General features: G+C 72.4%; 8 protein-coding genes and 1 long non-coding RNA gene across 17 annotated transcripts in view; 3 read left to right on the forward strand and 6 right to left on the reverse strand.

Annotated features, from left to right (window-relative positions):
- Positions 1–805: 805 nt before the first annotated feature.
- On the forward strand, positions 806–4130 carry ADAMTS4 (ADAM metallopeptidase with thrombospondin type 1 motif 4). The gene is made up of 9 exons (XM_082332839.1): positions 806–958; positions 1475–1798; positions 2028–2160; positions 2249–2419; positions 2505–2791; positions 2883–3069; positions 3183–3358; positions 3430–3605; positions 3693–4130. Exons 1-9 carry the CDS (start codon positions 821–823, stop codon positions 4099–4101), a joined length of 2001 nt encoding a protein of 666 aa, XP_082188965.1. The 5' UTR covers positions 806–820; the 3' UTR covers positions 4102–4130.
- An 895-nt stretch (positions 4131–5025) lies between these two features.
- Positions 5026–6463, reverse strand: LOC309600756. 2 transcript variants are annotated; one of them, XR_014230470.1, is made up of 4 exons: positions 6027–6462; positions 5460–5799; positions 5252–5375; positions 5026–5167 (listed from the first exon to the last, which is right to left on the reverse strand). It is a non-coding gene; the product is annotated as an uncharacterized lncRNA (long non-coding RNA). The 2 variants fall into 2 exon arrangements; XR_014230471.1 differs by having other exon boundaries at positions 5061–5167; positions 5247–5375; positions 6027–6463.
- A 792-nt stretch (positions 6464–7255) lies between these two features.
- On the forward strand, positions 7256–9597 carry B4GALT3 (beta-1,4-galactosyltransferase 3; the record flags this gene model as incomplete). Its single annotated transcript, XM_082333328.1, has 7 exons — positions 7256–7332; positions 7416–7756; positions 7984–8219; positions 8321–8511; positions 8595–8717; positions 8919–9023; positions 9102–9597. Exons 2-7 carry the CDS (start codon positions 7501–7503, stop codon positions 9595–9597), a joined length of 1407 nt encoding a protein of 468 aa, XP_082189454.1. The 5' UTR covers positions 7256–7332; positions 7416–7500.
- A 366-nt stretch (positions 9598–9963) lies between these two features.
- PPOX (protoporphyrinogen oxidase) lies at positions 9964–12823 on the reverse strand. The gene is made up of 12 exons (XM_082333329.1): positions 12673–12823; positions 12440–12574; positions 11837–11952; positions 11632–11764; positions 11394–11538; positions 11113–11303; positions 10969–11029; positions 10765–10883; positions 10576–10689; positions 10354–10503; positions 10230–10272; positions 9964–10156 (listed from the first exon to the last, which is right to left on the reverse strand). Exons 1-12 carry the CDS (start codon positions 12757–12759, stop codon positions 10020–10022), a joined length of 1431 nt encoding a protein of 476 aa, XP_082189455.1. The 5' UTR covers positions 12760–12823; the 3' UTR covers positions 9964–10019.
- Positions 12824–13338: 515 nt separating this feature from the next.
- On the reverse strand, positions 13339–18487 carry USP21 (ubiquitin specific peptidase 21). 6 transcript variants are annotated; one of them, XM_082333327.1, is made up of 13 exons: positions 18432–18487; positions 16624–17428; positions 15632–15691; positions 15234–15357; positions 15032–15143; positions 14794–14931; positions 14655–14719; positions 14465–14568; positions 14294–14380; positions 14135–14213; positions 13873–13980; positions 13667–13781; positions 13339–13575 (listed from the first exon to the last, which is right to left on the reverse strand). In XM_082333327.1, exons 1-13 carry the CDS (start codon positions 18476–18478, stop codon positions 13485–13487), a joined length of 1935 nt encoding a protein of 644 aa, XP_082189453.1. In that variant the 5' UTR covers positions 18479–18487; the 3' UTR covers positions 13339–13484. The 6 variants fall into 6 exon arrangements, 5 of the variants coding, with proteins under 5 accessions (XP_082189453.1, XP_082189450.1, XP_082189449.1 ...); XM_082333324.1 differs by lacking the exon at positions 18432–18487 and adding an exon at positions 17502–18002 and having other exon boundaries at positions 13339–13560; positions 13667–13765; XM_082333323.1 differs by lacking the exon at positions 18432–18487 and adding an exon at positions 17502–18002 and having other exon boundaries at positions 13667–13765.
- A 407-nt stretch (positions 18488–18894) lies between these two features.
- Positions 18895–19908, reverse strand: UFC1 (ubiquitin-fold modifier conjugating enzyme 1; the record flags this gene model as incomplete). The annotated part of the gene is made up of 6 exons (XM_082333330.1): positions 19774–19908; positions 19558–19625; positions 19379–19442; positions 19223–19299; positions 19056–19146; positions 18895–18966 (listed from the first exon to the last, which is right to left on the reverse strand). Exons 1-6 carry the CDS (start codon positions 19894–19896, stop codon positions 18895–18897), a joined length of 495 nt encoding a protein of 164 aa, XP_082189456.1. The 5' UTR covers positions 19897–19908.
- Positions 19909–20223: 315 nt separating this feature from the next.
- APOA2 (apolipoprotein A2) lies at positions 20224–20638 on the reverse strand (the record flags this gene model as incomplete). The annotated part of the gene is made up of 2 exons (XM_082333140.1): positions 20224–20341; positions 20436–20638. The coding sequence occupies 2 exons, from the start codon at positions 20636–20638 to the stop codon at positions 20224–20226; spliced, it is 321 nt and encodes a 106-aa protein (XP_082189266.1).
- Positions 20639–22526: 1888 nt separating this feature from the next.
- On the forward strand, positions 22527–24971 carry TOMM40L (translocase of outer mitochondrial membrane 40 like). 3 transcript variants are annotated; one of them, XM_082333119.1, is made up of 9 exons: positions 22527–22679; positions 23006–23073; positions 23176–23268; positions 23446–23547; positions 23661–23766; positions 23841–23963; positions 24085–24161; positions 24237–24339; positions 24411–24967. In XM_082333119.1, exons 1-9 carry the CDS (start codon positions 22580–22582, stop codon positions 24548–24550), a joined length of 912 nt encoding a protein of 303 aa, XP_082189245.1. In that variant the 5' UTR covers positions 22527–22579; the 3' UTR covers positions 24551–24967. The 3 variants fall into 3 exon arrangements, with proteins under 3 accessions (XP_082189245.1, XP_082189244.1, XP_082189246.1); XM_082333120.1 differs by having other exon boundaries at positions 22556–22679; positions 22989–23073; positions 24411–24965; XM_082333118.1 differs by having other exon boundaries at positions 24085–24339; positions 24411–24971.
- Positions 24972–25017: 46 nt separating this feature from the next.
- The window catches only part of NR1I3 (nuclear receptor subfamily 1 group I member 3), a gene marked incomplete at its 5' end in the record, with an annotated part of 62784 nt that continues 62295 nt past the window's right edge, over positions 25018–25506 (reverse strand). Inside the window, 3 exons of the mRNA XM_082332779.1 lie at positions 25018–25171; positions 25262–25367; positions 25443–25503. Coding sequence (XP_082188905.1) covers positions 25042–25171; positions 25262–25367; positions 25443–25503 — 297 coding nt within the window. The 3' untranslated portion in view covers positions 25018–25041. The remainder of the gene's footprint in view (positions 25172–25261; positions 25368–25442; positions 25504–25506) is intronic.

The following is a 25506-nucleotide window of genomic DNA, read 5'->3' on the forward strand; positions in this document are numbered from 1 at the left end:
GCCCCGTCTTTCTGAGAAGGGAGGAAGCAGGATGCGGGCCGGGCTGGGGGCCAGGAGGTGACTCGGGGTCTGACACAGCGGGTGGCCTTGCTGGGAAGTGCGGACATGGGGAGGGGACAGACGGGCCGACACCGGAATGGGTTGGGATGGAGGAGGATGGAGTGGACAGGCAGGGATGAAGAGGATGAGGAGGATTGGAGGGGACAAGCAGGGATGGAAGGAGGGATGGAAGAGACAGGGATGGAGGAAGAGGATGAGGAAGGGATGGAGGGGATGGGGATGGAGCAGTGGGGTATCAGGGGGCAGCGGGTGCTGCAGGGTGGGGGAGCCCCCCTGGGGTGCCCCCAGCCCCATGCCCATCCCTGACACCCCAGGGCCGCCCCCGGCAGATGCCCACCCCGACCCTGGCCCCTGCCATGGCCTCGGTGAGGGGGGTCCCAGGGAGGGGATCCCGGTGAGGGGTGTCCCAGCACAGGGTTCCCAGTGAGGGTATCCCGGTGTGGGGGTCCCGGTGAGGGGATCCCGGTGAGGGGGATCCTGGTGTGGGAGTCCCGGTGAGGGGATCCCGGTGAGGGGATCCCGGTGTGGGGGTCCCGGTGCGGGGGCCCCAGCGAGGGGGATCCCCCGGCCCGGCCCCGCTCCCCGGGGACCCGGCTGTGCCTTCCCGGAAAGGTCCGGGGGGGCCGGGGCCACCCCCGCCGCCGGGGCTGCCCCGCTCCGCCCCGCCCGCCTCTCCCGCCCGTTAAAAGGCGGCGGCGGCGGGGACCCGCTGTCGCCTCCCGCTGTCGCGGTGTCGCGGTGCTGTCGCGGTGCCCGGGCCATGCGCCGCGCGCTCCTGGCGCTCCTGGTCGCCGCTGCCGCCGCTGCCGGGGCCGCCCCCGGTCCCCCGTGTCCCGTAACGGCACCGGAGGGAGCCGAGACGCGGTCCCGCGTGGGGCTGGCCCCGAGGAGAGCCAAGGTACGGCCGGGACACGGCGGAGCGGGATGGGCTGGGATGGATCTGGATGGACCGGGACACACCGGACCGGGATGGACTGGGATGGGGCGGGATGGACTGGGACACACCGGACCGCGATGGACTGGGATGGACCGGACACACCGGACCGTGATGGACTGGGATGGACCGGGATGGGGCGGGACGGGGCGGGACGGACCGGACGGAGATGGGCTGGGCCAGGGGCGGGCGGGGCCCCCCCTCCGCCTCCCGGGGCAGGGCCGGGACCCGCCCGAGGGGGCGACCGGGGCCGCGGGCAGCCGGGACCCTGCGGGGAGGGAGGGGAGCCACTGGTGTGGGCTGGTGCGGGGCCCAGGGGCGATGAGGGGCACCGGGCTGGCACGGGGACGGGACAGGACACGGCACTGGGGGACACCGGCATGGGGCAGGGGGAGCTGGGGAGCGCTGGGACAGTGTCACCAGCGCTGGGGGGCACTGGCTGGCGCCGGTCCCCTGCTCCAGCGCCCCGCTTCCCGGCAGCGTTTCGCCTCGGTGCCGCGGTACGTGGAGATGCTGGTGGTGGCGGACGAGTCGATGGCCCGGTTCCACGGCGCGGGGCTCCGGCGGTACCTGCTGACGGTGCTGGCGGCCGCTGCCCGGTCCTTCCGGCACGGCAGCCTGGGCAACCTGGTGGAGCTGCGGGTGACGCGGCTGGTGGTGCTGGGCCAGGGCACCCCCGGGCCCCCCATCACCTCCAATGCTGCCCAGATGCTCCGCAACTTTTGCCAGTGGCAGAAGGGGCTCAACGTCCCCGACGAGGACAGTTCCCTCCACTTTGACACTGCCATCTTCTTCACCCGGCAGGTGAGGCTCTGGGGGGTCTGGGGGGAGCTGCAGAGCTCTTCAGGGTCCCTGCAGGGTGGCTGGGGGCCGGCAGGGTCTCTGGGTGACCCCCAAGGTGGTTGGGTGCTGGCCTGGGGTGTCTATGGGTTTCGGGGGCTGGCAGGGTCCCCAGGGCCTGTCCCAGGGCGTTTGGGTGCTGGGCGGGTTTGGGGGTGCCCCGAGCCCCCCCCCACACCCCGCCTGCCCCCAGGACCTGTGTGGGGCGGCCACCTGTGACACGCTGGGCATGGCCGACGTGGGCACCATCTGTGACCCCGAGCGGAGCTGTGCCATCGTGGAGGACGACGGGCTGCAGTCGGCATTCACAGCCGCCCACGAGCTGGGTGAGTGGTGGGGGCCAGCGGGAAGGAGGGGTGACCTGCTGCTGCCCGTGAGCCCCCCTGGGGCTGACACCGCTGTCCCCCGGCGCAGGTCACGTCTTCAACATGCTGCACGACACCTCCCAGCACTGCCGGGAGCTGAACAGCCACTCTGGAGCCACCCGCCGCGTGATGGCTCCCGTGCTCTCCTCGCTGGAGCCCGGTGAGATGTGGTCCCCATGCAGCGCCCGCTTCATCACCGATTTCTTGGACAATGGCCACGGTAGGACCTGGCATGGGGAGGCCCGGAGTGGGGGGTCCTGGCGCCGCTGAGGAATGCCCTGTGCAGCGGTGTCACCTCCCTGCAGGTCAGTGCCTCCTGGACAAGCCTCTGGAGTGGCTGCAGCTGCCCTCGGCGCTGCCAGGCAGCGTCTACCCGGTGCTGCGGCAATGCCAGCTCGCCTTTGGGCCCGACTCGCGGCACTGTGGCGACCTGCAGCCACCCTGCGCCTCGCTGTGGTGCACCGGCCACGCCGGCGGCCGCTCTGTCTGCCAGACGAAGCACTTCCCCTGGGCTGACGGCACGCCGTGCGCGCCGGGCAGAGCCTGCATGGACGGGCTCTGCGTCAGCGTCGGCCGCATGCAGGAGCTCACCGTGAGTCCCGGCAGGGCAGCGTGGGGGGCAGCGGGGTGGGGACTCACCCACCAGCACCAGTTTGACCCCCTGTTGTGTTTTCTGGCTGCAGACGCCCGTGGATGGCGGCTGGGGGCCATGGGGGCCATGGGGTGGGTGCTCGCGGACCTGTGGCGGCGGCATCCAGCTCTCTCACCGCAACTGCACTATGCCGGTGCCTCGCCACGGTGGCCGATACTGCGAGGGCAAGCGCACCCGCTTCCAGTCCTGCAACGTGGAGGAGTGTCCTGGCAGCACCCGTGAGTGGGGCCGGCCAGGGGCGGGGAGTGGGGATGGCACCGGTCCCCAGCACAGGCTGCGGGGCGGCTGGGGGCTGCCGCCGGTGCTGACTGTGCCTCACCACCGCTGGCAGCCCTCGCCTTCCGGGAGGAGCAATGCGCCGCCTACAACCATCGCCCCGACCTCGTCAAGGGGCTCCCGGCCCCCACGGACTGGGTGCCGCGCTACAGTGGCGTCTCCGAGCGGGACCAGTGCAAGCTGACCTGCCAGTCCCATACCCTGGGCTACTACCATGTGCTGCAGCCAAGGGTGAGTGTCCCCCCACCCGCCGCGCACCCCGGGGTGCCGCCAGCGGGCGCTGAGGCCATGCTGTGCCGCAGGTGGCCGACGGGACGCCCTGCTCCCCCGAGAGCACGGGGGTGTGCGTGCAGGGCCGCTGCATCCCTGCCGGCTGCGACCGCATCATTGGCTCCAAGAAGAAGTTCGACAAGTGCATGACGTGCGGCGGCAATGGCTCCAGCTGCACCAAGGTCTACGGCTCCTTCACCAAACCCCGGTAAGCACCCCAACAGTGGTGCTGGGGTGGGGGGGAGCCAGCTGCAGGCTGCCATCATCCCTCCTCCAACCCCGCTGTGCTCCACAGCTACGGCTACAACGACGTGGTGACCATCCCGGCGGGCGCCACGCACCTCCTGGTCCGGCAGATCTCGGCAGTGGGCAGCGAGGATGTCTTCCTGGCACTGCGGCGGCCAGCCGGCGGCTCCCTGCTCAACGGTGGCTACGTCCTGGTGCCCTCCCCGACCGACGTGGTGCTGGCAGGCGGCGTGACCCTGCGCTACAGCGGGGCCACGGCAGCCACCGAGACGCTGACGGGCCGGGGGCCGCTGCGCGAGCCCCTGGTGCTGCAGGCGCTGGTGGTGGACGAGCAGCACCCGCCACGCTTGAAATACAGCTTCTTTGTGCCACGGGCGCAGAGACGCCCATCGGTGCCCTGGGAGAAGCAGAAGGCTGAGATCCTGGAGATTCTCAGGAGCCGCTGGCGTGATAAGTAGCAGCACGAGCCCGGCCAGGACATGGCTCTGCCGGGGAGCGATCCCGGCACCACCGCAGTGCCTATTTATTTGGTTATTTATTGCCTGCCGGGAGCAGGGGCACCGTCCACAGGATGGTGTCAGGCTGCCCCTCAGCAGAGCCCTGGCGGGCTCGTGCCATGCACGGGACAAGCCCCAGTGCAGGTAACCGCATCTACCTCAGCCCCTCCGTGGGCAGAGAGGGGCGACCCCCTGGGCAGGCCCCAGGGCCCCCCCTCCCTGCGCTGCCCCCCGCCCCGGCTGCGGCCCCCCCGGCGCAGCCACCCAGCTGTAATTTATTGCAGCGCTGTTATTTAAAGCTATTTATGGAGCTGACTGGTGTGGTGTGTGGTGATCGGCGCGGCGGTGCCAGGCACGGCGATGTCCCTCGGGCGCAGCTGCGGCTGCATTAACCCTCCCTAACTGCTCCCAGCGCGGCCCCAGAATCTTTCTCTGGCGTCTTTCCCCCACAGGGTGCCACTGGCACGCCCTCACCCCCCAAGAACAGGGCACCACCAGCCTTGGCCAGAACGGGACTTTATTGGGTGCCGCCTCCCGGCCATGCGCAGCCCCTTGGGACGGCTGCAGGTCTGTACCTCTCTCCCCAGGTCGCAGCCGGAGCTGTGGGCACACGGGGCCCAGCCACAATAACAGCCCACCCCAAAGACGTCCTGGGGTGGAAAATCCTCCCCTGAGACCTCGCAGAGCCCTGCACCTCCGAGATGGTGGGGCTGAGTGCCCACTGTGCCAGGGAGCCCTGGGACCTCACCGCTGCACTGGCTTGGTGTTGCCAGGCAGGTGCCCAGGCTTTGGGGGTGGCAGATTCACCCCTGGGAGGAGCAAATGGTTCACACTGCTGGGCACGGAGGTGGCGAAGCTCCATTGCGGCTCCACGGCCCAGCGCAAAGCTGCCGCTGGCGCATTTCCAGCATCCTCCCGTGTGCTGGCCATGGGGAGCTCAGACGTAGCGGCTGGGGAGGGGGCTGTACGCAGGGCCCATGCCCGGCAGGGCTGCAGCTCCAGGGGAAGAGCCAGCAGAGCACAAAGCCTGGCCAGAGGGAAGGAGAGAGGCTTGAGCCACGCTGGGGGTGGCCCCTGGCCCTGCAGACCTCCCCGGCCCGACGCACCTCACCCGAACACCTCCACAGCAGCGCCAGTTTGGGTTTCGGAGGGTGCGGCCCCTCGCGGTTCGTCTCCTTCAGCCCCCGATTGCAGAGCTGCTCCAGGGGCGTCTCATCCGTGATGACAGAGATGACCTGGGGGCGATGGGGATGTCACTGCCAGCGCGCAGCCACCCCCACTTGCCCCGGTGCCCCCCCAACCACCTCCGCCCCACTAACCTGGTACTAAAACACAATGGCGATGAAGGCCCCAAAGAGAAGGGACTCCAGCAGCAGGATGATGCAGTGAGCCCTGGGAGAGCGGCCACAGGTCAGAGTGGGGCTGGAGCCAACATGGGGCAGCCCAGAGCGCGTCCCCGCTGCGCCCAGGGTCCCGCCACAGCACCGCCACTCTGGTCCTCCCCTCCGACGTGAACTCCTCCGCAGAGGAGGGAGAGGGGACCCCCGTGCTGTCCCTACTCGCATCTGGATGGGGTTGTTGACAATGTCTCCTCCCGCTGCCATCCCTGATAGGCTTCTACCTGCCAGCACCAGCATGTGGCGTAGAGACCGGCCAGCCCTGGCACAGAGTGAGCGGTGAGCGCGCAGGCAGCCAGCACCCCCCTGATCCACACCACGTCCCCTGGCCCTGCCTGCTGCCATGGGGCTGGGCACCCCGCTGTCCCCCCCAGGAGCCCCCAGCCCTGCGCCCACCCCATCGCCCAGCTGCTGCCCACGGAGCCTGGCCAGAGGATCCAGGAGTGGGGCTGCCCCACGGGGAACGGGGACCCCCACGAGACCACTCACCAGTGTGGAAGAGGAACTGGTTTAACTCCCCGGTGCAGCTGTTGATCCTACGGACGGACAGACAGACGGGTGGCAGGGGTCTCGCCATCCCAGGCCCCCTCTCAGAGCACTCTCCGGTGCCCGGGGACAGGAACGAGCCGCGGCGGAGCCCCCTGTGCCCCGGCGAGGGGCCGTGCCAGAGCTGCCGCCGGGCAGCGGTGGCAGACGCGGCAGCGGTGGGCGCGGGGTGGGCGGTAGCCCGGACCGGCGGCTCTGCCGGGACGGTACTCGGCGGGGGCCGGCCGCCGAGGTCCCTCACCCCGGCCTCCCCCACCCGCCCCCTCCTCGCCTCCCCGGTCGCACCCACCCGGGCTCCCGCGGGGCCCCGCTGCGCAGCTCGGAGAAGCCGGCGGCGGTGTCGGGGAGGGGAACCACGGCCGGGGGCGGGGGGGACGCGGCGGGGGACGCGGCGGGGGACACCCGGCCCCGCGGGGATGGGCGCTCACGGGGGGCGGCAGGCCCGCGGCAGCCGCGCGGTGAGGCTGAAGGCGGCGGCGCGGAAGGGGCGCCAGGGGCTGCGGGGAGCGGGGGCGCGCGGCGGGGACGGACGGACGGACGGACACCCCCGCGCCCCGGGGGCACACGGGCGGGCTGCGGCAGGACGCGGGCCAGCGCGGCGCGGCCGGCGCAGCCCAGACCAAGGCCGGCGAGTGGCGGGCGCCGCGGAGGAGCCCGCACCGCACCGCCCCGCACCGCCATCGCCACGGCGCCCCGCCGCACCACTTCCGGCTCTGCGCTGCGCCCAATCGGAGCGCACTCCCGCCGTGACGTCACAGAAGGGGCGGGACCAAAGAGCGGAAGGGGGAGTGGTGGCGTGCGCGGTTGTCGCGGCGACGGGGTGGGGCGGGGCTTGCGCTGGACACGCCCCCTATGGGCGGTCCCTGAGGAGCTCCGCCCCTCGTCGCCGGCTCAGGCTCCCCCGGGTCCCGCCGCCCGCCCGGAGCCCGCCTCGCCTCGCCTCGCCTCGCCTCGCCTCGCCTCGCCTCGCCTCGCCTCGCCTCCCCTCCCCTCCCCGCCAGCCGGGACCCCCGGGACCCAGCCTGCCCCAGGGGCCTGGGCGGCACCGCCCCGGGCCCTCCTGCCCGAGGGGGCCCTGTCCCCACCCCCTGGCCCCGCCTGCAGGAACCGGGAGCGTTCCCTTTAACACCTGCCACGTCAGGGAGGCCCCGCCCCCTTGCGTCACCGCGCCCCGCCCCGCGCTCGCTCTCAATCCGTTCCAAGATGGCGGCGGCGGCCGGGCGGGGCTGAGGCGTCCCGCCGCCCGCAGGTACCGGGGGCCCGGGGGGCTCCGGGCGGGGGGGGCCGGGGCCGGGCTCCCCCCGCCGGCCTGACCCTTCCCCTTCCCCGCAGCGCCCCGCGATGCGGCCCGGCCCCCTCGACGCCCCCAGCCGCCCCCGGTGATCCGGACCCCCGGCGGTCCGGGCCGGGCCCCGCCATGCTGCGGCGGCTGCTGGAGCGGCCCTGCACGCTGGCCCTGCTGGTCGGCTGCCAGTTCGCCTTCGTCGCCTACTTCTCCCTGGGCGGGTTCCGCAACCTCACCTCCCTCTTCGGCCGCGCCGCCGGGCCCGTCTTCGACTACTCCCGCACCCACGACGTCTACGCCAACCTCAGCCGCCTCCTGCCCCGCCAGCCCGCCCGCCCCGACCCGGCGCAGCCCCTGCCCTTCTGCCCCGAGCGGTCGCCCTTCCTCGGTGAGTGCGGGGCCGCCGCCCCGAGCAGGGCAAGCGGCCGCGGTCGGGCCCCGCCCCCGCCCCGGGGGAAGAACCGGCCCCGCAGCTGCCAGCCCGGACCGACCGGACGGGCAGGCAGGGCCGGGCCGGGCCGGGGAGGCTCCCCACGGTTCAGGGCAGGGGGGGAGCGGCCTCGGGGATCCGCGCCCCGCCGCCCCGCGCCAGCCCCCTGCCTCCCCCCCGCGCAGTCGGCCCGCTGACGGTGAGCTTCAGCCGGGTGCCCACGCTGGAGCAGATCCAGGCGAAGAACCCGGCGGTGCGGGAGGGCGGCCGGTACCAACCCTCCACCTGCGAGCCCCGCTCCCGCACCGCCGTCATCATCCCCCACCGCAACCGCGAGACCCACCTGGGCCACCTCCTCTACTACCTGCACCCCTTCCTGCAGCGCCAGCAGCTCCAGTACGGCATCTACGTCGTGCATCAGGTGAGCCTGGCGGGCACCAGGAGTTTCGCCGGGCGCCGGGGGCTTTGCCAGGTCCTGGGCTTGTACCGGGGGCTGCCGCTGCCAACTGTTTTTCTCCGCAGGCAGGCAATTCCACCTTCAACCGGGCCAAGCTGCTGAACGTGGGGGTGAAGGAGGCACTGAAGGATGAGGAGTGGGACTGTCTCTTCCTCCACGATGTCGATCTCATCCCCGAGAACGACCACAACCTCTACACCTGCGACCCCTGGAACCCCAAACATGTCTCCATCGCCATGAATAAATTCGGATACAGGTGAGTGACTGTGGCTGGGGGTGAGCCGGGAGCGAGGGGACCGGCCCTGGCCTGGGCTCAGCATCTGCCCCCCCCTCTCGCAGCCTGCCGTACCCCCAGTACTTCGGGGGGGTCTCGGCTCTGACCCCCGACCAGTACATGAAGATCAACGGTTTCCCCAACGAGTACTGGGGCTGGGGCGGCGAGGACGACGACATCGCCACCAGGTAGGACGTTGTGGGGACCTGCTGGTCTCATCGTCACCCATGTTCACGTCCCACTGGGAGGCACCGGCCGCTTACTGGGCCCTGGGATGGCATCACCACGCAGGCCGAGCCTGTGGGGGCTGTTGCTGCCACACCGGGGGGGACGCAGACGGTGTCCCTTGCACCCTGGCACCCTCGGGTGATGGGAAGGCTCATCCGCAGGGTGCGCCTGGCTGGCATGAAGATTGCCCGCCCACCCATCTCCATCGGCCACTACAAGATGGTGAAGCACAAGAGTGACAAAGGCAACGAGGAGAACCCCCACAGGTTGGGGGGCTGGCGGGGGGCGCGGGGGGGCTGGTGGGGAGCTCGGCGGTGACGCTCCCCCTCCCTTCTCTCTTCCAGGTTTGACCTGCTGATCCGCACGCAGCGGATGTGGACGCAGGACGGGATGAACTCCCTTACCTACACGCTGCTGGCCAAGCACCTCCACCCGCTCTACACCAACCTCACAGTGGACATCGGGACGGACCCCCGTGCCGGCCGGGGCCGCAGGGGGCCGGTGCCAGGCCACGAGGGCCAGAGGTACCGCAGCAGCACCAGTCTCTTCCGGGAGGAGATGCTGCGCAAGCTGCCCCGGGACACCGCGGGGTGGGGGGACCAGGGGCTGTCCCTGTCCCCCCGGCTGCCCACGGCCACTGCACAGCAGCCGCTGGCGGGTAACGGCACCCAGGGCGGCGCCAGCTCCCTGCCAGCACTGGGGATCACCCAGCACAGCCCCGAGGCTGCCGGGGAGGGTGATGTCCACCCGGAGAGCAGTGCTGGTGCGGCTGTGGCACAGGAGGAGGGGGCCCTGCCCACCCATGCGGACAACCAGAGCCTGCCGCAGGGCACCCGCTAGCCACTGGCCACCGTGGCCCCACATGGACTCTGCTTGCCATGACCTGGCGCCAGGAAGGGACCCCTGTCGTGTGTGGGGTAGGGGAACTGTGGCCGGGCTGGTCACACGGTGGCCTCTCTGGAGAGACTGAGGGGAGCAGCGAGCCCTGTGGGCAACCACCCAGGGAACTGCTGGCCGTGGGGCTAGTGCCTGGTACTGGGGGGCACCCCCTGGGAAGGGGTGCGGGGACTTGCTCGGCCCCATCTCCCCGAGGGCTACAGGCACTTGAAGACCGTCACAGGCTGCGCTGCCAGCGCATGGTTATTTATTCTATTTATGAGCTGCTCCCTGGACCTTTATAAGGGTTTTTCAATTAAAAAAACACTTTGTCCTACTGCTGCGGGGCTGCCTGATGCTGGGAGGGGACGGGGGGACGCCGGGGCTCAGTGCAGCTGACCCAGCAGCCGCCCGACAGCTGCTTTGGCGCTGGCGATGCAGTCGTTGACGGATACACCGGCATAGGAGGCCCCAATGAGGCTGAGGGGCAGCCGCTGCTCTGCCAGGAAGCTGCCGATGCGCTCTGTGGGGACAGGGACGGGCGGTGGGCGCCTCTGCAGGGGCCAGGGGACCCCCACGCCCCACTCGCACCTTACCTGTGCGCTGCCAGTGGCCCAGCGTGTACTGGGGGATGCAGGCCTGGGGGAGGAGCAGCCAGTGAGCCCGTGAGACCCCTCCGGGGCCCCCCCAAGCCGCCCACCCCGTGGTGCTGGCACCCACCTGATGCACCCTGACGATGGAGCGGGTTGGGGCCGGCTCCAGGCCCAGCTGCTCCCGCACGGCTGCCTGTGCCCGCTGCAGCAGCAGTGCCGGCGCCACTGTCGCCGGGTCCCCGAAGCTCTGCCCGAACCAGGCGCCTCCCAGCATCACCTATACATCACCGGCGGCACCGTGAGCCCCCCCCCGGATCATCCCTGTCCCCCCCAATTCCCAGCGGCTCACCGTCAGCCGCACCGAGGCGGCCCCCGTGGCGTCGTGCTGGGGGAAGGCCACCGAGTCGTAGACGATGCCCAGGAGGGAGGCATCCTCGGAGGAGGGCACCAAGTGCCCGAAGCCCTGGGCGAGAGCAGCAGCATGAGCGGGATGGGGACACCCACGGGTGCTGGCATCACTCATGGGCACCGCTCTTACCATGACGGGCAACACAATGCCCTCGTACTGCAGGTTCACCACGGCCACTGACACAGTCGGGATGTGCCGCAGCTCCTGTGCCAGCGGCTCGGCCTCAGCTGGCAGGACCTCAGCCAGGGCTGGGAGGAGAGGGGACATCAGGGGGGGTTCCCCCCTCCTCCCCACCCCAGGGGAACCCAGGCGTCAGGGCACCCCCACCCCTACCTGCGGCCGGGAGGGCGCTGACCACGTGGTCGGCCGTCACGGTGCCGTCTGCCAGGGTGAGCTGGGGGGAAGGAGAGCGGTGGCGGTGGAGGGCACTGGGAAGGGGACCCAGGCGTCCTGTAACCCCCTACCCCAGGGCTCTACCTGCCAGCGGCCATCGGGGCGGCGGCTCAGGCGGCGCAGGGGCGTGTGGCAGCGCAGCTCGACGCCGCGCAGGCGCAGGAAGGCTGCCAGCGCCTCGGGCAGGCTCTCCATCCCGCGCCGCAGCGACCACTGGCTCCAGCGCTCGGCCCGCGCCCGCCGGCTCAGCCCTGACTTGGCCCCGCGCTCCTTCCCTGCGGGTGACAACGCCAGTGTCCCCGTGTGCTGCAGTGGCGGCACCGGGGTGTTTCCCCGCCACGCGTTCCCCCCGGCCCGGCGCTCACCGGAGCCCAGCGCCAGCCCCAGCAGGACGGATCGCCGGCGCCGCTCGGCCTCAAAGAGCGCGGGGAAGCAGGAGCGGATGCTCAGTGCCCGGCAGTCCCCGGCGAACACCCCTCGGCACAGGCTGTCCACGGCGATGTCGGCCACCTGCGGGGACGTGGCGGGGTGAGGCCGGTCCCCACCCGGCCCCTGCCAGGCCCTGATAAGCCCCCAGCACTATCGCCCAGTGCAGGCGCCCACCTCCCGGCCAAAGCGGCGATGAACGAAGGCGTGCACGCTCTCGTCGGGCTCCGTCCCAGCCGGCGCCAGCAGATCCCGCACCCCACTCCAGAGCAGCGCCCGTGAGAAGGGGGGCACTGGCCACAGCAGGCCCCTGGGGACACCGAGGGCTCAGGGGAGGGCGGCCCACGGGTGTCACCGGGGTGTCACCGGGGCGGGCACTTACCCCAGGCCCGAGGGCATCTTGTGCAGGGCCCCGCCGGTGTAGAGGAAGCGGTTCCTGGAGGCCGGGTGGTCCCCGGGGACGGGCAGGACGTCACCCTCCAGGCCGAGCTCGGAGACCTGCGGGGACACGGGCAGGACGGGGGGACACGGGCACGGCAGAGGGCACAGGACCTGCCCGGGGGCAGCCTCGGCCAGACCCTGGCACCCACCCAGGGAGCCAGCGGACCTCGGTGTCCTGCACCCACCCAGGGACCCCCCCTTACCCTGGCACCCACCCAGGGGCCCCCAGCCCCTTGCACCCACCCGGGGACCCCTGCACCCAGAGACCCTCCGGCACCCTGCAGCCGGACCCAGGGCCCCCCGACCACTGCACTCTGGGACCCCTGTGCCCTCCAGCCCCCGGGGCCCCGAGGTTCATCCAGGGACCCCCCCCCCCCCCCGACCCAAGCACCCACCCAGGGACCCCCTGGACTCCATCACCCTGGACCAGGCCCCCCAGACTCCCAGCACCCTGCCCAAGAGAGGACCCCAGCACCCTGGGACCCCTCTGGCGCCCTGAACCAAGCCCCCGGGACCCCCCGTCCCGCCCCCCTGACCCCCCTACCATGTGCAGGGTGTCGGTGCCCACCACCCCGCCGGGGCGGACACCCCTGGGCCCGTGCTCGAACACGGCCCCGTCGGCGGTGCGGGTGCTCTGCAGCCACCCCCCGAGGCGGGCGCTGGCCTCCAGCAGCAGCACCTGGGGACACCACGGTCACCCCGGGGCCGAGGAGCCCGGGGAGGGGGACAAAGCCACCCGGGACAGCCCGGCCCCCGCGGCCACGGGCCGGCGCTCACCTTGGGCGGGCGGGGGCCGCGGGCCAGGTGGTAGCAGGCGGCCAGGCCGCTGATGCCGCCCCCCACGACGGCCACGGTCGGCGGCATGAGGGGCCTGGCCGAGCGCCGGGCACCGGCACCGGGGGACGCCCCGGCCCGGCCGCTCCCGGAGCCCGGGCTCCACAGGCCCCGCCCCTTCTGCGCGACTGACAAGGGGAGAGGGCGGGGCTTGCTGCGCGGCGCACCAATGGCACGACGCTGTCCCCTGATGGACAGGCGCGGGGACCGCCCGCCGGCACGCGACGGCGGCCGGGCAGGGCCAGGCGGCAGCGCGCCCCGCCCCGCCCGGCAAGCCCCGCCCCCAGCCATGAGCCCCGCCCCCGCAGCTGTAGCCCCGCTCCTCCTGCAGCAGGCCCCGCCCCTTCTGCCACTAGCCACGCCCCTCACACAAAGCGCAAGCCCCGCCCCTCTGCCATTAGACCCGCCCGCTTATGGATAAGCCCCGCCCCCGAAGCCCATCCACTCGTCGGTTCCAAGCCCCCAAGCCCCGCCCCTCTGACATTGCCCCGCCCCTTTACCTATACCCCGCCCCTTCGCCTCCAGCCCCGCCCCTCGCCCCCCGCCCCCCACACCTCCAGCCAAGGGCCGGCCCCTCACACCTCCAAACTCCGGCTTTTTGGGGTTTTTTTAGTAAATTTATTCACAAAAGTCCCGCCTGGGGCAGCGTGGGCTGCGGCCGCCTGCCTTCTGTCCACGCCCCGCCGCGGGGGGCTGGGGGGCCGCGGCCCGGGCCCGGGGAGGGGGCAGACCCCGCTGAGAGGGGCCGGGGCGGCTCAGGGCCTCCTGCCGGGGGGCTCCTCCAGCTCGTAGAAGAGGACGTAGCCCTCGCTGGACGGCACCTGGTTCTCACTGATGGGCGAGACGCTGCGGCGGCACCCTCAGCCCACGCCTGCCTCGGCCGGGCGGGGGGCGTGGGGCCCGGGGGAGGTGGGGGGTGGTCGGGGGGGGCACCTACCGGGAGTCGTTGTAGACACGCCAGCCGGCCGGGTCCCGGCAGAAGGCGGTGTAGTGGCCGTAGTGGACGCTGCCCGAGTGGTTGCAGAGGGCGTAGAGGCTGTAGACAGGGCTGCCTGCGGCAGGAGGCCGGGCTCAGCGCTGCCCCCGGGGCTCGGCGCTGCCCCCCGCCGCGTCCCCCCGCCGCGTCCCCCCGCCGCTCCTCACCCGCCTTCTCGCTGGCGAACTCCCGCAGGTTGAGCTGCTGCAGGGGGAAGTCCACGAAGACGGAGCACTTCTTGATGGAGTAGCGGGTGGTGGAGAACCGGTTCAGGTCTGGGCAGCGTCAAGGGAAGCACGGCCTCGAGAGGCTGGAGGGGCGGCACCCGGCTCCCCGGGACACCCCCGCACCCCTCACCGCGAGCACTGGCAGCTCCGGGGGTCCCAGGCCCCTCCCCTGGCCCCCCACCCTCCGGTCCCCAAAAGATACGGAGCACCAGGATGCGGGGGAAGCGCTGGATCGTCAGCTTCTTCGTGCTCCGCGTCCGCTGCCGGCACTTGTCGCAGACCTGCTGGCGGCACGGCACCGGTGAGGGGGGGCCGGGGGAGCCGAACGCGGGGTGCCGAGCCACCAGCCCCGGCCTCTTACCGGGGCGTTCTCTGAGTCCAGCTCCTCCTCCTTGGTGAAGAGGCTGAAGCAGTCGTGGAGCGAGACCTTCCCACCAGCAAAGCTCTTCTGCGGGGGGAGAGGGTCAGGCAGGGGGCTGGGGGTGGCCAGGGGGAACAGGGGGTGGCTGGGGGGGCTCTGCCCCATCCCTACCTTTGGGATGGGCAGGGAGAGATCGCAGAAGACCTCAAAGGTGGTGGAGCGGTAGCCGCACGCCTGGCACTTCAGGCAGCTCTTCAGCTGCCCCACGAAGAGGTCTGGGGGTGAGGGGGGGGCGTGAGGCCAGGCAGAGAGGGGCACTCCGAGGGGTCTGGGGGGGTCACCCCCACCCGTCAGCGCTCACCCACGATCTTGCTGTCCTCCCTCTCCAGGTATCGCTTCCACATCTGGTTGGCGCGTTCGTCGTCGCTGTGGGGAAAAGCGGCGGGTCGGGCTGCATCCCCATGGCCAGAACCCCCCCTCGGGACCCCTCTCCCCCTCACCTCAGCGTCTCAGGGTCCTCCAGCGCGGGGGTCCGCCGAGCGTCCGAGAGGATGCTGGGGGTCCTGCGGCCCTTGCGGTTGATCTCCACATGCAGCCGGTCCATGAAGAACTTGAGGAACTCCTGCGCGTCCTGCTGGCTGCGGCGGGATGGACCCATGGCGCCCACCGCTGCCCCTGGCCCCCCCAGAGGGAGGGGAGCTGCAAGGGTCCCCCGGGGCTGGGGGGGCGAAGCCTCACCTGTATCCCGTGAAGGAGGGGACGTATTTCTGAAAGACAGCCTTGAAGCGCCCGGGGTTGACGGCCTCAGAGGAGTCGGGGTGCCAGAGGGCGGCAATGACATCAGCGAAGGCTGCAGGGACGCGAGATATGCTGGGTGTCAGCGCCAGCGGGGTTTATGTAAGACCTGAGGGGGATTAGCTGCGGGGGGCTCCCGTCCCACCTTCGGTGAGCTCCTGAGGGGCGCGGGGGCCGGGGGGCTGCTCCTGCTGGAAGTCCCGGCGCAGGCAGTAGTCCCGCAGCGGCTTGGTGCTGCTCAAGCACTGCAGCACAGCGTTCATGAAGCACTGTGGAGAGAGCGGTGGGGACGTGGTGATGCCCTGGCAAGGGGGGTCACTGGGCCTTGACGTGTCCCCCACTGTCGCCTTGCCCCCCTGGCCGCACCCTGCTGTGCTGTGGGGACCCCCAAGGCGCTGAGGGATCCCTGGGGACGCGCTGGCCCCCGCAGGAGGGAACCGCTTGGTTACGGCCAGTGCAAGCCCAGGGGGACCCTGGGTCCCTTGGATGCCCCAGGATAGAGGGGCGGGGGGGCTCGGGAGACGCGGGGACGCAGGCGCTTACCGTGTTGCCCAGGTTCCTGAGGCCGACGTGGCCTGAGCCCAGCAGCAGGGTGTGATGGGTCTGCGGGGACAGAAAGGAACAGCAGTGAGACCCGTCCCTACGCAGCAAACCCCTCCAGCCACCCCTCGGCTTCCTACGGACAGGCAGACGGACGGCCCTCCAGCCCTGGAGGCTTCACCTCGCCGCTGACGAGCAGCAGCCCCATGACGGCCGTGTGTACCACCGACTCGGAGATGTCGGCGCCGCGGCCCTGCAGCTCCCGCTTGGTGAGCAGGGTGCGGTGCAGTTTGCGTGGCAGCTCCACCAGCGTGGCTCCCTGCAGCCCCGGCATGGCTCCGGCACCGCCCGGGCACCAGGACGGGACTGCGGCACCGGCGTCGCCAGGCCCCCTCCACCTCTCTAAGCCACAGCTCATTAGCTGATCCGATTTCCCCTGGCTATTCTGGGCCTTGCTGGAGGCTCATCTCGGGGGGATTAATTAGCGGGAGAGCCACCTTGGGGACAGCGAGCGCCTGGGGAACGGGGAGCAGAGGCAAACACGCCCGCCTGCCCCATGCTGCACCGTCAAGGTGCGGGAGAGCAGGGCCGGGGGCAGCCCCCGTGCCACCGGTGGGGGGTGTGCTGCAAGGACCCAAGCTGCGTCCCCGTCCCTTGCCGGCGCAGGCCTGGCCCCGGGATTCCGGGGCACCTAATCCCCACATGCGGCCCAGGGCGAGTGGAGGACAAGGGACAGCTGCTCCGTGGGAGAAGGCGGATGCGGAAACAGGCATGGTACCGGGCAGCCCCCAGCACCACCGGAGCCGAGGGGACTCGACCCTTTTGCAGCAGGGGTCCCCCAGGAGGAACAGAGCAGGGAGAGGTGAGACCAGCACCACTGTCCCACCCCAGCAGCGTCACCGACCCCGACGGGAGCGAAGCTGCTGCCCCGTGACCGGGGGCAACATGGGGGCGAGGGCAAGTCCCACCGGTGGGACAAATCCTGAGGCTCTTACAGCTGCCGCCTTCTCCTCGGTCCTGCTGGGTGCCGGGGCTCGGCCCACGGCGGGGCTGCTGGGCGCCGGAATGTTGGGGCTGTGGGTGTACGGGGAGTCGGGGGCAGTACGAGTCCTCGGGCAGCCCTCGGGCCGGACGGAGAGCAGCGGGGCAGTGGGCTTCCCGTCCAGCCCCGGGGAGACGTTGACCCTCCGGAGAGAGGAACTCCTCCTGAGCGCCAGCGAGCCGGCGCTCAGCTGGTGGCCGCAGTCCCTCAACACCAACCGGCTCAGCACCGCCGCCACGTCGTCGGCACGGCCACCGCCGCCGCCCTGGCTCAGGTCCCCGATGCTGATGGATTTGGAGCGGGCCAGGTTGCTCCGTCGGCGCTCCGCCTCGCGCCCCGCCAGCGAGGCCCCAGCGGGCAGGGAGAAGGAGGCGCTGCCCAGCACAGCACCCGCCTGCGGAGAGCCGGGCACCCGCACTGCGTGGTCCGCCTTCACGGGCCCCCGCCGGCACGCCGAGCCACGGAGAGCCTCCCCCCGTTTCGAGGCCCGACCCCGGTCCAGCTCCAGCTTCTTGCCGCGGTCGTCCAGTGGGCTGGGCCGGGGTGGCAGAAGGCGAAGCTTGGGGGCCGGGGAGAGCCCGTTGGCGGCGGCGGCAGAGGCCAGGGTGGCAGCATGGCGCTCCTGGCTCAGGGCCCGGTGCCCGCTGGGCAGCTTGGCAGCAGCCTTGGGCTGGGAGGTGACAACGGTGTGCTCTCTGGCCCGGCCGACGCGGTGCTCCGAGGCTTGGGGCATCGTGAGGACGGCCGAGAGGGGAGCCCTGCGGGGAGAGGGACCAGGCTGATGCCGGCAGCGCCAGGCCAACGCACGGGGACACCGAGGCACGCACCCACCTCTCTCGCCGCACCTCTGCCCGCCAGCACTGCTCACAGCCCCCAGCGGCAAGCGGCCAGCTGGAGAGTCCCGTCAGCAGGGGCCCTGCGGCACAAGAAGAGATGCTCCGGGTCACTGGACGGGACCGGGGGACCCCACGGCCGCCTTCGCCCGGATGCTGCGGCACCAAGGGGAGGTGAGCGCTGTGCTGCGCTTCCCAAGCCGGTGGGCGAGTCACAGAGGTGCTTGGCACCACCGGCAGCGGGTTCCTCCCGCCTGCCCGCTCTGGACTCTGCCAAAACACCGCTCGGTGTGGCCGGGCTCTGCCGAAACACCGCTCGGTGTGGCCGGGTGCCGAGGCAGCCATCTCCCGGCTCCTGCTCCGCGGGGTCACCCGGCGCTGGGTGGTGCAGGCCCCGTGCGGAGGCTACCGGTGCTCGGTGCCCCGGGCGGGCTCAGCGGCCATGGCTGTCCCCGGAGAGGGGCTGGGGCGGCTCGGTGGGGGCTCCGTCCCGGGCGCCTGCCGGCTGGGCTCCGGCAGGGAACGGCGTTCCCGCTGCGGGTGCGGCGGGGGGCGATGGCCGCGGTGCGGCCGCGGCACGGGGAGAGCCCCGAGGCCTCGGCCGCTGGCGGGAGCGACGGGCCCCGGCCGTGCCGGTGGCAAAGGCCTCCGGCCCCCCGCCCTGCCCACCCCGTGCGCGGAGACCCCCGGCCCGCCCGGCCCTGTCCTCGTCCCACCCGGCCACCGTCCCCTGCTCCGGTCACCCCCGCCCCGCGGGCACCGTCCCCCACCCGCATCCCATCCCCTGACCGGTACCGGGAGACACCGGGCGGGGGCGGGGGGGGGGGAAGGAAGGTCGATACCCCCTCCCCCGGCCTCGCTGCCCGCCCCTCCCCTCGGCCCCGCAGAGCCCCCCGGCGCCCCCCGCCCCCGCCCGCCGCCGCCGCACCTCCCGCGGGCCGCCATGGCAACAACTCCCGCACCGCCCGCCGCCATCTTTGTTCCTCCCGCCCGCCGCCCCGCCCCCGGCGGCCTCGGGCGCCGCACTGCGCCTGCGCCACCGCCGCGCCACGCCCCCCCGCGTGACGCCTCCGCGTCGCTATGGCGACCGAGCAGCGTCGTCGTCCCCCCCTCCGCTCTTAAAGGGGCCGTCGCTCCGGACTCCTGAAAGCGACAGCGTCACTCGGTAAAGCGTCACTGCGGCGTCGTGCAGGGCGGCCGGACCCCCGAGGGCTGCAGCGGGGCCACGACCCCCCCGGGACCCCCCAGAGCAGCAGGCGGGGGCAAGGCCGGGGCTGAAGAGTTTATTGGGGAGCAGCAGCGCAGCGGCGGGGGGCGGCAGAGGCAGCTGGGGGGGGAGGGGGGGCGTGTGTGCACGCCCCCCCCCCCCCCCCCCCCCCCGCCACCGCCGCTCACTTCTCCTTGTGCTGGATGATGCCTTTGGCAACGAGGTCGGGGATCTCCACGGCCAGCCAGGGGCCCAGCTGCGGGGACAGAGGGTGAGCGGCCCCGCGGGGACAGCCCCCCCCCGGGTGACACTACCCCCCCCCCCGGGTGACACTCCCCGACTCACCCCCAGCGCCATCAGATGGGCCAAGCCGAACTTGGGGACGTTCCTGGCCCACAGGGGCTTGAAGTGGTCGCTGAGGCAGATCTTGCCCCCCCTGCGGGGAGGAGGGAGCCGTCACCCCCGGCCCCCCCCGGCGCGGGGGCACCCCCGGCCCTGCCACCCCCCCCCACCTGTACATCTTGGCCGTCTTCCCGTCCAGCTCGGGGATGGCGATCTCGGGGGCGGTGGAGGGGTAGGTCACCGGGATCTGGGGGGGGGGCACACGGGGGTCAGCGGCCCCGCGGCCCCCCCGGCCCCCGCGCCCCCCCCGCCCCCCCCCCGCTCACATCAAACTCGATGGCGAACTCGTACTTGAGCAGCTCGTGGACGTACCAGCACCTCCCGAACCACCTGCAACACACGGGGGGGCGGCCGGCCCCGCCCGCCTCAATCCCGGGGCCCCCCCGGCCACCGGAGCGGCCCCGGCGCGGGGGGAGGCCCGGCCCCCCCGGCCCCGCTCACCCACCGGGTGCCCTCGGCGTTGGACTCCAGGCGGAACCAGTCGTTGTCGGCGCGTTTGTTGTTCTCCACGTACTGGGGGGGGGGGGGAGCGGGGGTGAGCGGGGCCGCCCGGGGAACCGGGGGAGAACCGGGGGGAAACGGGGAGGGAACCGGCGGGGAACCGGGCGGGAACCGGGGGGGAACCGAGAGGCCCGAGGCGGCGGGGCCGGTGGCGGCGCACCTGGATGAGGGCGCGGTACTCCTCCTTCAGCCGCGCCGCCCAGCCCTCCCGGTCCCGCGGCCCCGCCGCCGTCCGCAGCAGCGGCAGCTCCGCCACCGCCCGCCGCGCCGCCTCATCCGCCATCTCCCCGCCGCCGGAAGCGCCCCATCTTGGCTCGGGGCGGAAGTGACGCCGACGGAGGCGCTGCGCCCCGCGCCGCCATGTTGCTTAGGGGCGTGACGCAGGGGGGGTGTGGCCGGTCGGCGCCGCCATCTTTACTAGGGGCACGGGCAGGGCGCGACGCCGCCCCGGCGCCTCCATCTTTAGCGCTGGCAGAGCTGAGTTCGTCGGGTCTCAGCCGCGCTCCCTCCCCGGCCCCCCACCCTCCCACACCCCACAACATCGGGGACGCAGCAGCGGCTCCAGGGCTTTATTGTCACAGGGGGGGCGCGGGGGCCGCCGCGGTGGGGCTCAGGGCTGCGCCTCGCCCTTGCCCAGGTCCAGCAGGGAGGATAAGAGGCCGAGGAAGTTGCTCCGCAGCTCCTGGGCCAGTGGTGCCAGCTGCTTGTTGGCCCGGTCCAGGTAGGCCCTGGGGGAGAGGCAGCCAGTGAGGGGGGGGCCGAGGGGCGGCCAAGGGGCACCCGCCGTCCCCCCGCCGTCCCCCCGCCGTCCCCCCACCGTACTCGGCCTGGCTGCGCAGCTCCTCCGTCTGCAGCTTCTCGGGCAGGTCCTTGGTCATGAAATTGGAGAGGGACTGGAAATGGCGGGTGAAGAAGTCGTCGGTGGCCGGCGGGGCGGCCTCCTCGGCCGGGGTCTCGCGCCTCACCAGGGCGGCCTGGAGGCGGCAGACGCAGAGCAGCAGCAGGGCGGCCGCCAACACCTTCATCTTGGCAGGGCTGGGGGCCTGTGGGGCTGGGTCAGCAGTGGCTGGCCCACCCCACGGCTCTGCTGTCCCCTCCTGTCCCCTCTGGCCCCACAGCACCTTCCCACCCCCCCATCCCTGTCCCATCGCTGCCCCAGCGTTCCCATCCCACCCCGTGGAACCTCGGCCCCCCTCCTGCCCCATCCCTGCCCCACAGCCCTGCCATCCCACTCCCACCCCCAGGCTCCACTGGCACCGTCCTGCCCCACTCCTGTCCCATCCCACCCCACAGCACCTCCATCCCCATCCCTGCCCCACAGCCCCCTCCTGCCCGGGCGCTGGGTGCCGGCTGCTGCTCACCTGGGCAGGACTCTGGGGGCACGGGTCTGTGGGTGCCCCCTCGGGGGCTGCTTATATCCCCCAGGCCAGCTCCCGCCCCTGGGCCGGGGGGGCCGTGCCGGCCCCCGCCACAGCCTGGGTAAACACGGCGGGGGTAAGGGTCGCTGCGGGGGACGGCCCCTCCTCGTCCTCACCGTGGGTGGCCCCGCACCCCAGGTCCTGTCCTGGTGTCCCCAACGCCCCGTGGCCCTGGGCAGGACACGGGCGGTGGGTGACAATGGCCCAGGACTGGGGCTGTGGGGAGCTCTGCGGGCTGGGGCTGCCACAGTGGGGGCTTGGCTGGTGGCTCTGTGGCATGCGGTGGCCCTGTGGCACGCTGGTACCCCAGGACACACGGTTACCCTGTGGCACGTTCGAGCTCTGTGGCAAGTGGTGGCCCTGCGACAAGCTTGGCCCCATGGCGTGTTGCAGCTGCATGGCACGCTGTTACCCCACAGCATAGCGAGACCCCCAGAGCCCCCCTACACCCCAGGGCCCCCCGTAGCCCCACTCCAGCACCCACCAGCCCCTCTGCCCCAGCCCTGTGGGTCCCGGTGGCCGCCCCACCCCGGGTCCCAGCTTGGCGGGGGCACCCTGGGGGGCTGCCCACCCTGGCCCACCCTGGCCCACCCCGGCCGCCACCGGCACCTGCGGGGCGAAGGTCGTCGCCCGCCTTATCGCTGACCCTCGGCCGCCAACATGACGGTGTGACTCAGCACGGGGCAGGCAGGGGCCGTCCCCACGGGGTCCCGGAGGGGGCACCCGTCGGGGGGGGAACCCTGGGGACACCCCGCCGCGGGGCCAGGGGCCAGCCCTGGCCCTGTTTGGGGACACGTGGCCAAAGGGCACCTGGGCGGCACCGGGGACAAAACCTCTCTGTCCCCTGGGTTGCCAGTGGGGCCACCGGGGCCCCTTCCCCTCCGAGCCCTTTCCAGGAAAGCTGCTGGTGACGGCAGCAGGGGCAGGGGACGCGGGGGGCACGTGGGGAAGGTCCAGGGACGCGGGGCAGGGGGCAAGAAGGGGGACTGGGGATGAGGGGCAAGGAGGGGGCACGGGGAGGGGACGTGGGGCTGGGGAGACGGGGGGGGGAGACGGGATAGGGGGGAACACAGGGAGGGGACGTGGTGGGGGGCACGGGGGGGAATTGGGGCAGAGCCGGGGGGGTCCAGGGACGCAGGGAGGGCGACAGAGGGGACACGGGAGGAACGGGACACGAGGGGGGACACAGGATGCGGAGGTCGGGGACAGGGAGGAGATGGGGGGCACACGGGACACGCGTGGGAGGGGCACAGGGGACACGCGGGGGAGCGCGGGGCCGCCCCGGCTGAGCGCGGCGGGGGCGGAACGCGGCAGCCCCGGAACGGCGCCGCGCGGCGCCGGGGGGCTGGGGGACAGGGTCCGGCGCGGTCCCGCCCCCGCCGGCTCAGCCAATGGGCGGCGAGCGCTGCCCGCGCCCGACATGGCGGCGGCGGCCTCGGGCGGGCGCGGCCTGGCGAAGGCGCTTCCGGCGGTGGCGGCGCCCGCGCCCGCGATGGCGGCGCCCGGCGGGGACGGGGGGGGCGGGCGGCCGTAGGGCCGGGCCGGGCCATGGGCAACGCGCTGGGCCCCGCCGCGCCCCGGGCCCCGCGCCGCGGGGAGCCGCTCGGCAGCCCCGGCAGCTTCGATGAGCTGCACCGGCAGTGCAAAGGTGGGGCCGGGGGGCGCCGGGCCTGGCGGTCACCGGGGCCTGGGGGGCACCGGGGACGGGGCGGGCACCGGGTCCGGAGGGACATCGGGGCCGGGGGGCACCGGGTTCGGAAGGCTACCGGGTCTGGGGGACACTGAGGCCGAGGGGACACCGGGTGCGGGCCCCGCGGTGGCGCCGGCAGCAGCGGGGGGTCCCGGTGGCGCTGCGGGACGGGGGGCGCGGCCTGTGGGTGGCCCTGGGAGAGGTGGGGTGGCACCGCGGGGCCGGCAGCAGTGGCCCGGGGGGGCTGGCAGCGATGGTCCCGCTCAGCCCCCGCTCTCCCCCAGAGATTTTCCCGCAGCAGATGGAGGGGGTGAAGCTGATCGTCAACAAGACCCTGAGCAGCCACTTCCAGGTGAGGGGGACACAGGGGCAGCCGCGGGGCCGTGCGGGAGGGGGGGGCCGCTGCCACCCCCGGGCCGCCCCCCCGTCCCCTGCTGACATGCTGTCCCCGCAGGTGACGCACACGGTTCACATGAGCACCCTCGGCCTCTCCAGCTACCACTTCAACGCCACCTTTGTGGGGGACCGACAGCTCAGCCCCACTGAGGTGAGGCCCCTTGCCCCAGGGTGGCCCCGGGGACAGTGGGTGGCCCTGGGACGGCCACAAGGCTCTGAAATGGCACCAGGATGGGTGGGGGCTACCTAGGGACGAGGGGGTCCCAGCCTACGGCTCAAGCTGGGGTCAGGGGTCCCTGTCCCCCCACCTGACCCCCCCTGTCCCTAGGCCTTCCCCACGCTGGTCGGGGACATGGACAACAGCGGCAGCCTCAATGCCCAAGTGCTGCACCTCGTGGCCGAGCGCATCCGCACCAAAGCTGTCTTCCAGGTGGGGCTGGGTGCGAGAGGACCCCGGGGCAGGGGGTGCCGGGGCGTCTCCGTCACCCCCAGGCGGTGGCAGGGACGGTGGCAGGACCCGCCGCGGTGCCCGTCCCTTTGCAGACGCACCAGGCCAAGTTCGTGACGTGGCAGTTCGACGGCGAGTACCGGGGGGATGACTGCACTGCCACCCTCACGCTGGGCAACCCCGACCTCCTCGGCGAGTCCGGTGAGCGGGGTGTCCCCCCACCAGCTGCCAGGCCCAGGGGGGGTCGAGCGCTGAGGGCTGTGCTGTCCCCACAGTGATCGTGGTGGCCCATTTCCTCCAGAGCGTCACCTCCCGCCTGGTCCTGGGCGGGGAGATGGTTTATCACCGGCGACCCGGGGAGGAGGGAGCCATCCTCACGCTGGCGGGCAAATACACGGGTACGCGGGTGCCCCATGCTCGAGCGGGCTGTGGGTATGGCCCCGGGGGTCCTGCCCGCCGTGCTGGCCCCGGGGGGACACCCTGGCTCCCCTTGCCCTCCGCTTTGCTTCTCTCTTCCAGCTCTGAAGTGGGTGGCGACGCTGAATGTGGGGTACGGCGGCGCCCATGCCAGCTACTACCACCGAGCCAACGAGCAGGTGAGCGTCCCTCATGCGTCCCCGTCCCCCGTGTGTCCCCGTTCCCCCTGGGGCCTCATGTTTTTTGCCCCCCAGGTGCAGGTCGGGGTGGAGCTGGAGGCCAATACGCGGCTGCAGGACACCACCTTCGCCTTTGGCTACCAGCTCAACCTGCCGCAGGCCAACATGGTCTTCAGAGGTGAGTGAGGAGCTGTGCCGGCACCTGGCACCCCTGGCGCTGGCCGGGAGCTCACCCTGTCCCCCCTGCAGGGCTCTTGGACAGTAACTGGAGCGTCGGCGGGGTGCTGGAGAAGAAGCTGCCCCCCCTGCCCGTCACTCTGGCTCTGGGCGCCTTCCTCAACCACTGGAAGAACCGTTTCCACTGCGGCTTCAGCGTCATCGTGGGCTGAGGGACCGCGGGGGCGGGTGGCACGTGCCACCGTCCTGCTCAGGGAGCCACCGCACCGTGCCGTGCCGTGGGGGGGCCAGCCAGGCCCCGCTCTCGTGCCGCAGTGCTGGGGGAGCCTGCGGAGGGGGGACCTGGTCCCTCACGGCCAGGGGACACTGTGTGACAGCGTGTGGTGGCTGTTAGCGCCTTTGGGCTGAGGAGCGGCTACTGCTCAGGGCTGGGGGCCTCCACCCCCCGGCGCTTGCCCGCGCTGTCCTCCTCGCCCCAGCGCCACATTTCCCTCTGTTCCCACCGCTGCTCTGCCTCAGTTTCCCTGAGGTGGTGCAGGGGGTGGCTCCGGGCTGTGGCGGCAGCTGGAGGTGCTGGCAGTGCCCACGTGCACACACTCGCGAAGCCTGGAAAAATAAAGGAGCTTTACTCTGCCCTGTAAAGTGCACTAGTAGCCGGTGAGCCCCGATGCTCGCAGCCAGGGGCCGGGGCCTGGCGCGGGCTCTAGCTGATGATTTCGGAGAGCAGCGGCGTCATGGAGGACAGGTCCTGGATGTGGAGGATCTGTCGCGTGTTCTCCACCTTCAGTGTCTGCAGCTCCGTCAGCAGCAGCAGCAGCTTCGCATACAGAAACCTGGAGCAGGGGAGAAGCGCCTGGCTCGGACTTGGTGGCTGTCCCCATGGCGGAGGGGACTGCGGCCATGCCAACTGCCCCGGCACGTACCTGCCCTCGGGCATGGGGTGCCGGTGGTCAATGTAGCTCTTGAGCGTCAGGGCCACCTTCTCCTGGAACTGGTCGACGAAGTCCCGCTTGGCGATGCTGGCATGGTCTGGGGGCACAGGACGGGCGGGCGGCTGTTAGTGGGGCCAAGGGGACACCCCGCCGCAGCCGTCACTGTCCCTACCTGGCGAGAAGAGCAGCATGGCCTGGAGCAGGACATACTCGGTCTCGTGGAGCTGCAGCTTCTT

Source organism: Platalea leucorodia, assembly GCF_965183815.1.
Source record: "Platalea leucorodia genome assembly, chromosome: 24".
NCBI classification, from domain to species: Eukaryota; Metazoa; Chordata; class Aves; order Pelecaniformes; family Threskiornithidae; genus Platalea; species Platalea leucorodia.